Source organism: Microtus ochrogaster, chromosome 10 (genome assembly GCF_000317375.1).
Source record: "Microtus ochrogaster isolate Prairie Vole_2 chromosome 10, MicOch1.0, whole genome shotgun sequence".
Classification (NCBI taxonomy): Eukaryota; Metazoa; Chordata; class Mammalia; order Rodentia; family Cricetidae; genus Microtus; species Microtus ochrogaster.
In genome coordinates, this window is record NC_022016.1 from 20,778,700 (window position 1) to 20,788,075 (window position 9,376).

Below are 9,376 nucleotides of genomic sequence, written 5' to 3' on the forward strand. Positions count from 1 at the left end.
TATACATTTTTCTCATATAAAATAGGTAAGGACTCTGGAAGTCTGTAGAAATTCCCCACCTTGAGGTCCTTGGACTCCCCACAGGGCAGGGAACCCGGTCTGCTCTTTGGCTGATGAGAGAGGGGGAATTGATTGGGGGAGGAGGAGGGATGTGGGAGGCGGTGGCGGGGAAGAGACAGAAATCTTTAATAAATTAATTAATTAAAAAAGCAAACAAACAAACAAACAAACAAAAAGAACCAACTAGTCTCTTGCCTCCAGCCCTTCTGAGAGCGCTATTTCAAAAATCCTCAAGACCAAGGCATGGCAGCTAACCCTCCAAATCTTTCCTGGCAAGCTGTTTGAAGTTGGTTTGGTTTGACTCTGAAGTTTGGAAAGATCAAACACCCCTTTGTATTGCTGTTGTAGCTTCCTAGGGAAGCCTTAGTGCCGATTCACGTCTTGGGCACAGCAATTTGTTGGTGACTTTTCTTTGGTGATTGGAACTCTAGTGGCTCCCTGATTGTGCCTCCTCCAGCTTTTGGCAGCCACTAATCTACTTTCTGGTTCTATAGACCACCCATTAAGATATTTCATATAAATGGAACCATTCTTTTGTGGATGGCCGCTTTCACTTGGATAATGTTTTTAGGGTTAATTCACATTGTACAAATCAGGACTTAACTAGTTTTGTGGTTAATATTCTATTGTGCAGTTATACCATTTATCAGTTCAATTCCTTCAACCTTTTAGCTATTATGAATAAGGCTTTACTATTAACATTTCATATAAGCTTTTGTAAGCATGGGTTTTCTCTTGTGTACATAGGTTGGAGGTGTTTTACAGGATTATATAGCCATGCCATCATTAGTCAAATGGGTCCAAAATAAACTACCTCTCACTCCCTTTAAGGAATGTTTAATTTCATCATTGATTGTAAACACACTTGTGTTATTTAATGTTTAGAAATGGAAGATACTGCATTTCCTATAACTAAGCAACTGGCAATCAAACAGAAGGGCTTCATTCAATTTTATAATAAATGTCTATCCGATTCTCATAAGGAACTTGTGTTTGTAGTTTTCACCGCAACAAAAGGTTGAACTATCGAAGTTAAGCAATGGGCTGGAGTAATAGGAAGTTCTGCTTAAGACTGGAGGGAAACAAGCAATCTGTAGAAAGTTGCAAGGAAGAAGAGACAAATGCATTGAAGACTGGCTACAATTGTTCCCCACTCACTCAGGTCTCCAGTTTCTGTTGAGAGCTTTCTTACTGGATTCTAACAATTCCCTTGCGATAAATATAGTTGTAGAAAATGCCCAGGAAGTACAGGACATGACTTACAGGCAAAAATAAGATAAATAATAAGATGGCTTTCTGTGCCACTTACCTATAGAGTCTAAGCTTCACAGAATCTTCATCAAGAATTGGGCATCCATTGTGAGCATACTGCACTTCGTTGGGAAGGAAATGGCAATCAAAGACCTAGTTCACATGAAGAAAAAAATGTCTGAGAAAACCAATACGGAGCTTTATTTCTCTAGCCCTGTAGTACGGCCTGAAGAACTGTGTTCTGGCTGGTTGTGTGGACACACACTAGCGATCAGCTTGGGAAGCTGACAAGGGAAGGGGCATCATGAACTCAAACTCAGCTTGGGCTACACAGTAAGTCCAAGACCAGTGTCAGTGAGAAACCAAACAACAAACAAAACAGACCTCCTTAAAAAGAATAGAAGGTAATTTATTCTGGAGCCATTCTGAGTAGCCATGGCCTGAGAATGCAGATTTGGGTTATCCTAAATCCCATGTTCTAATGGAGAAGCATTTTCCTAGTTTTACAGAAAGAAAAGATCATGAAACAGAGAGGTGGTTACAGCAAGATGGGGGAAGATTTTCTTTTGTTCTGTTTGCCTCAGATGTTATCTGATGACAGTTTAGCTTTGGGGTTGGTAGAAGCCAGTGGTCTGCTCAGTTAATAGATTTTAAAAGGTTGTTATCTGCTAGTCTCAGGACGTTAGTTCTCACATGAAGCCGGGCAAGGAATCGCTATTTAGTCTCTGGACCAGCAACATCCCAACCTCTCAACATCACTGAAGTTTTAATCAGTCAACCAGTCTTATCAACTGGTCTTTGCAGACACAGCTTCTTTCCAAAAGTCCTGTTCACACCAGCGTGGGATACTAGGTTAGTAAGACTCTGTCTCAAAAGAAAAAAAACAAAAGAAGGAGAAGAAGGAGAAGGAGTGGCGATGAAGTGAGATGGAAGGGGTTGGGGGGGGCGGGGGGAGAGAAGAGGGCCGGTGAGGGAGTGACTATGTTCTATTAGTGGTATGGGTGCAAGCATCTTTTTACCAGTAACCCCTTCTTCCATACCCCTATAGCCATGCACCATTTTATTCATAATTGTGTCTTTTTTTGTTGATGTCTAACTTATGATAATCCAAACAGGTGAAACAAACTAATGGATGTCACTTCTCTAAATAAATCTGTGTCTATAAACTATACTGTTTTGTAAATATCTGCTATTCATCAAAGAGAATGTTTATCCCCTTCAGGAACTTAGGGCAATTGAACTGGAGAGATCTTTCTGTGTGTCTAGATAACACATTTGCCCACCCACAGACACGCTGCTCTGTGTGGCTTTTGTTCTTTCTTTTTCAGCTAAAATCTTTATGTTCAAAGGTGGAGACACTGGCTGTGCTCACTGTTGTGTTAGTGAGAGCCAAACAGGACCTACAGTTGCTTCTCACACTCCTGCAAATGACAGCTTTGATAGTTATGGCAGAAAAAAACCAAATGGCTGATGAGAACCAAAAATAATTTACTCTCCTTCAATAAAGTTGTAATTAAACCACATCACCTCATTCATAATCATTAAGAAATAACTATTTTATATTAGGACCTGGCTTTTTGCTTTAAGACCCTAGTCACAGTCTTGCTTTGCCCTGCCCTGCCCTGCTCTGCCCAAGGTGGCCAAGTCCTGAGAAACATCCTGTGCTCATCCACAGATCACTGTATGACAATCACAGCACCTTTTGCAGCCTCAAACATTTCCAGACAACATAACCCACCCTGGGAAGACATTCTCACTGGTCGGAATGAGTTCCTAGTTCTCTTTTGAATTGACAACCAGGAAGAAGATAAAGAGAAGCCCTTCCCATATCACTAACGAATAGGCATAGTAATAAAGAGACAATCTGCTTTGTTAAAAGAAACATCTGTTCTGTGTTTCCTAATATGTTCTCCTTTTATAAAAGGCGACAACCATGATTGACCATAAATTTACCAACTAAAACAAAGGAGAGCTAAATCCTTTTCTAATTACTGTCTAGCTTTGTTTTTTTCCACTTCAACTGCTTTTCAATTACAATTTATAATTAAATTGTCACACATTCCTGACTCATTACTCACTTTAATGACAGTGAAGTGGTTCAAACTAGAGATGTTTTCTTAATGCTGTATTTCAGATTCAAAACCAGCAAGCTCAGCACTAAACCAAGGTGATTTTTTTTTCCCACCCAGAAAATGTTTTCCTCTGGTCTAGGTGTGGAGTGCTGGGGGTGGAGAAGTCTTGCCCTGGAATCTGAGAGCCATTGATCTGTCTAAGTGGCTATCCAGGAGGTAATGGAGACAGACGGCACTAGTAGGAACCCACGCAAGTGGCTCTCCAAACACGCAACGGGAATGAACCTGTTGGTTCGAAGACAAACTTCAGTAATGAGATGAAAACACTGATTGAACAGATGTTGAACAAAACATTTCTGTGCAAATCCCACAAAACTCTTCGTTACGCAGCAGGGTGCTGTTAATACAATGGTCTTGCTAGGAATGCGTTCACAGAAGCCTAGCTCGCAGCTTCCTCATAAGCTCTATTAAGGAGTAATGTTTGTTTAGCTGTGTGTGTGTGTGTGTGTGTGTGTGTGTGTGTGTGTACATATGCATTTATGCACTCAGCCACGCTTAATTCAAAAACTCATACTAAGTAAATCCCTGGGCAGGGTGGAACCACTCTGGATTTAAAACAAGCATAAGTTTTCCTCAAATGAGACTTGACCTGAGAACCTTATCTTTCCTGAAATTATCAGAATTTAAAATTAGATTTTAAAAAGTGGAGAGAAACAGTGTTTCTATAGACATATCTATGACACATGGGAAAGCGGTAACGAAAAAGGTTGGCGCTCTAATAGGCTACTGTGAAATAAAGTTTAGAAGGTAGAGGTCACATCACATGTCCACTTGAGAGGCTGCAAATCCATTTGCTGTGTCGTATTTACTCCTAGAGAAACACGCATGCACATCCAGCACCAGATGGGGCCTTTTTCAAATAATCAGCAGACACTAGATGACAAGGGCACTTGGAGGTGTTCCTGAGCAGTCAAGGATCTCCTAATTTAGTTGAGCATTTTGTTGTCTCTCATGCACCTATCTTCGTGATAACTTGATTTTTGTCTTAAAATCAGAGAAAGTTTGACACACAGATGACTTGAAGATCTTACTCTGTGAGACTCATATTCACATGATGAAAAGGTCATCACGATTTCCCTTTGTTATTGTGGGGTCTGAGTATGACCTAAAAATGTCTCAAAATTAACAGGATCCAACTAAGAAATCAGTGTAGAAATCTTGCTATCTTTAGGGACACTTCACTTGCAATGAGTGAGAGAATTGGGGGTCCAGAATAACCCTGGAAGGGTGGTCACAGCACCTCCAAGCGACCACTGCAGTCTGACTCTCGGAATCTCTCTTTGAACCTCTCTCTTTTCAATCTCTCTAGCTCAATCTTTCTCTTTCCTCCTTCTTTCTCCCCTGTCCCCTAAAATAAGAGACCAAGAAACCTATGATTTCCTTACGCTCTCTTTTTCCCCTGCTGAATTACTAGCTATTCTCTAGGGCCAAGCACCTGGTAAGACCTGGAAATTCTCGGCAAAGAGAGGGGACACTGGGAAGGTTGACTGGTAACTGTGCATTGTTAAGAAAAGGTGTGCACACATCTGAATGAGTTGAACCCTTGTTTCCTGCAATATGCTCGCATAATTCAGACTAGAACACACCAGTGACAGGCTCATTATATGAATCCAGTCGAGAATATTCAAAACCAGGGCTGGCGCGATAACTCAGAGGGTAAAGGCATTGGCCACCAAGCCCAATGGCCTGCTTATTCTCCATTTCAAGGAGAGAACTGACTCCTGAAAGTTGTTCTTTAACCCACATAAGTGCGTTGTGGCATGCCCTTGTCTTCACATACAAATAAATATAATCTTCAAAGCAGTCAAAAATACGTTCCACCTCTTTGAGAAAAGAGAAGAGATCCCATGCCTGTGCCTTTTAATTCCTTGGTTTCAAAGATGATACAATACTCATAATGATGGCTTAAGAGACACATAAGAGATGCCTCTGACTTCCCACACTTTGTTCACACACACACACACACACACACACACACACACACACACACACACATTCTGAACTGAAGTGGAATGTGACCTACCTGTGGCGTGAGTTTCCCAACCCTCTGGGTTATCGGTTCATTCATCACCACCTCCACTCTACAGGCATCCTTCTCTTTGGGGACGGCAAACTTCAGATGATCTCCAGACAGGAAGGCAGAGCCGCCCTTCATCACCCGCAGGCCCCGGTTGATGCTGATGAAGGTGGAGTTGGCCAGGTCCAGGTGCAGCAGAAGCAGCCGGAGCAGTAAGAACAGCAGGACACTGAGCCCAGTACAACCTGAAGAGTTCATGATGCCGGGGCCAGTTCTGTCTGCAGGTACAATCTGCTCAGCACAGCAGGACTCTTGTACTTCCTTCCGGAGTGTCAGCTAGCAGTGCAGGGGGCGAGACCAGGGGTCCCGATGGCATGCCCCAAGATCTTACCATGCCCCTTCCATTCAGACTCAGACAAGGAGGCCTTTCAGGCAATCTGGGCTTTTTAATAAAACTCGCTGATCACTCCTGACAACGCTGGCAAGATTAATGTGCCTCCCAAGTGCTTCTCTAATCCTGCAAACAGGAGAAGAGGTTGGAGGGAAAGGAGAGAGACCGAAGGTTTGTGCAGCTAGTTAAGGAGCTGTTCCCAACAAAGGGATCTTTCAGCTGGCCTATAATTTCAGCTAAATTAAAAGCAAATAAACTAACTTGACCTTCAGGCCCACCCAAAAGACAAGGCAGCCATTTCATTACTCTGCTCGTAGCTGTTGCTTCCGGATGCAGTGGACCTCGTGGGATGTCAATTGTGTGGTCTAGCAGGATTCCTCTGCCTCATTGCTAGAGCACAGCAGCGCAAGCGGTGAGTTCTTGGCTTTCATTTCCCTATTTGTTAGACGAGGACCACTCGACTTTGTGCAGGAAAGCTGAGAGTACTCTTTGTACATTGTTTGAGAACATGGGCAATTCAAAAATCCATAGAACCCAGCTAAGAAGTATGCCTAACAATTGGTCCAATGAACTTAGGTGGGCAATGAGGCCACCTAAGAGACTCGTCAGGGGAAACCGGTGGAAATGATTATTTTCTAAGCACGCATTCAAGCTATTGCTTACACACAAATGGGACCTTGGAGAAACAGTGGCATAGCTCAAAGTACACAGCTAATTTCACTGTATGGACATGCATTTACGTCATCATCTCTAAGGCTAATTCTGTCACCGCAAACTCGATCTGCCCAGATGGAGCTGTTTTCCTTTCCACAACCTCGTGATTATTTTTTTCTGTTTTTTAAGAACTGAAAAGACTTGAAAATAAATGTATTTCCACATATCCTGAATTCCAGAGCCCATTTAGATGACTAGTGGCAGGTGGCTGTCCTATGGAGAAGTCTCACACCAAGCAGGTATAGCTTGCGGTAGAGCACTTGCCTTAGAAACTTACAGCTTGCCGGGCGGTGGTGGCGCACGCCTTTAATCCCAGCACTCGGGAGGCAGAGGCAGGCGGATCTCTGTGAGTTCGAGGCCACCCTGGTCTACAAGAGCTAGTTCCAGGACAGGCACCAAAGCTACAGAGAAACCCTGTCTCAAAAAAAAAAAAAAAAGAAAGAAACTTACAGCTTCATAATTGCAATCTTTTTCTGCAGAGGAACTGTAGAATAAATAAGTGAAATAAGTACCAGCAGGTGGTACCCTAAAATCCGGGGGCGCTCCATTTCCTCACATCGCTCCCTGCCCCGCCTACTCTGTGCACCCCTCATGTCCTGCAAAGCCTCCACCCAGTAGCTCATGAAGCACACAGCTAGCGGCAAGAAGGCCTTGATGAGCACCTCAAGGAAGCAAAAAATAAGGATGGCCAAGAAGTTTAGGTCACCTCTCTTGACAGCAAAAACCTCACCATAAAAATTGAGAACACTGAAAAGTTGTTTTCTTCTACTCTGTGAGAGAAGTCTGAAGAAACCACAGCCAAGGGTAGGAAACTCGGCTTGCTGACAACTTTGTAGATGATGCCTAGTCGCACGTGAGAAATGGAAGGGATGCTTTGCTCAGCAAAGAAGGGTAGGAGAAGCACAGGGGCTGGGAAGAAGCCTGGGCAATAATGCCTCCTGTGTCCAGGGTTATGGAAAACTGGAATGCGATTCCCACCATAATCGTGGGACAGGACTCACTGAGGCGGTGAGCGCCCGCTGGGCACGAACGTTTCTCCAAACCACAGCTTTTTTCTTTCCTTTTTAAAAGCATGGTGTTTCTCATTACCTTACCACAAACATTTTAAACGAGATGGTTTCAAGGCATTGGTTTCATTAGGTCATGTCTTTGATTGATAAAGAAATGTATCTGACCTGATTTCACAAATACCTTGTAGGGTCCACCTTTAATATATTAGAGGGAAATTTGTCCCATGTCTTTATCTGAAAACTTTCACAGATGACATCTGTCCTGTGTCACCTGAGGGCGTATAAATCTTTACAGATTGGCCTGTTTTGAATGATGTCAGCCCTAAAATAAAGCTGTTCACAGACTCCCACTGACCAGGCTGTCCATACTCAAGCTATCTTGGCTTATTTGTGTAAAAATGCAAATTCGGTTGTAGAATTTTTCACAACAAAGTCAAATCATTTTACCCTTTCCACTTGTCACCCAAGACCACACAGAGAAGCAGGCCATTTGGGGAGAGGAGCGAGGGATAAAGGAGAAAAGTGCTTTCTGAGATTTGGGCTAGCGGAATCAACATGCCAGGGCTGCAAGGGCTTCCTCTCCCCGCACTCCTGCTCAGCCCCCTCCATTGCCTCTCTCCACCACTCCGCTGTTTTTTTTAAACCACACTTATTTAGTTGCATATATGTGGGTATGTGTGCGGGTGTGTGGTCAGAGGGCGCCCTATGGGACTTGGTTCTGTCCTTCCTCCGTGGACTTCCCTGGGTCAAACTCAGTTCTCAGGCTTGCCTTTGGGCACTAGGGTCCATTCCTTGGACCTGCTTGTGTCGTTCCTCAATCTCCAGGGCTATTTCTTAAAACTGGATATCATTTGCATGTAATGAGCCACACACACCCCCTTACCTTCAGAGTCTTATGTTTTTCTACTTGCCACCAGCCCACCTTAGGTGTATCAAGTGTTTCCTTCTCTAAGAGCCAGATGAAGTTCCTGGTTGCCTCCTTCCTGGCTAAGTTAGCAGCAACTCCAACTTTTTGGCTGCTTCCTTTTTTTGTCTCTTAATAATCCGGGCAAAAGTCTCTTGGTTCGTGCTTGCTGTTCATGTTAGGCAGGTCCCAGGGCATGTGTGATAATTCTAGCTTTCTCGAGTCTGAAAGACCTTTTCCCCCAGGGACAGAAGAACCTGCGACATTCTCAGCTGACAGGATTAGGTGAAAGTGATCACTGACTGATCACATGACCTGGTACTGCATTTTAGGACACAGGTCTTAGCTGCAGCATCAAACTCCATGCTGACCTGGGAGCAGCAAGCCTGTGTGAGCTCTCTTGATACAGGGAAGTAAATTCTGCAGGCGACCAGAATCAGTGTCAAAGTGCATTCACCCTAAGTCATTCTCTCCACTCTATTGGGGCCCAGTGAGCTGAAACCATAGCAGCTACCAGGAACTGTGAAACTACAGCTTAACTGGTAAAGCTGCTGTAGACTTTTGCTGACTATAGTGGACCAAGTCAGGCATCAGAAAAGGTAGAGTACTCTGTGATTTCAAAGATAGCCTGGCCTACAAAGTGAGACATCGTTTCAAATAAAAGGGAAAGAACTACCATCATGAAAAACAGTGTCAATCAATCAATCAATCAAGATGTCAGCTAGAGTCATATGGGAAAGGGGATTTTTTTTTTGTTTTGTTTTTTGTTTTTTGTTTTTCGAGACAGGGTTTCTCTGTGGTTTTGGAACCTGTCCTGGAACTAGCTCTTGTAGACCAGGCTGGTCTCGAACTCACAGAGATCCGCCTGCCTCTGCCTCCCGAGTGCTGGGATTAAAG

The 9,376-nt window shown here is 43.6% G+C and overlaps 1 protein-coding gene across 1 annotated transcript in view; it reads right to left on the reverse strand.

Moving 5' to 3' along the window:
* Frem1 (FRAS1 related extracellular matrix 1) overlaps positions 1–9,376 on the reverse strand; it is a 152,423-nt gene that overhangs the window by 118,865 nt on the left and 24,182 nt on the right. The window contains exons 2-3 of the mRNA XM_005352752.3: positions 5,467–5,977; positions 1,370–1,464 (exon numbers count right to left, since the gene is read on the reverse strand). Coding sequence (XP_005352809.1) covers positions 1,370–1,464; positions 5,467–5,718 — 347 coding nt within the window. The 5' untranslated portion in view covers positions 5,719–5,977. The remainder of the gene's footprint in view (positions 1–1,369; positions 1,465–5,466; positions 5,978–9,376) is intronic.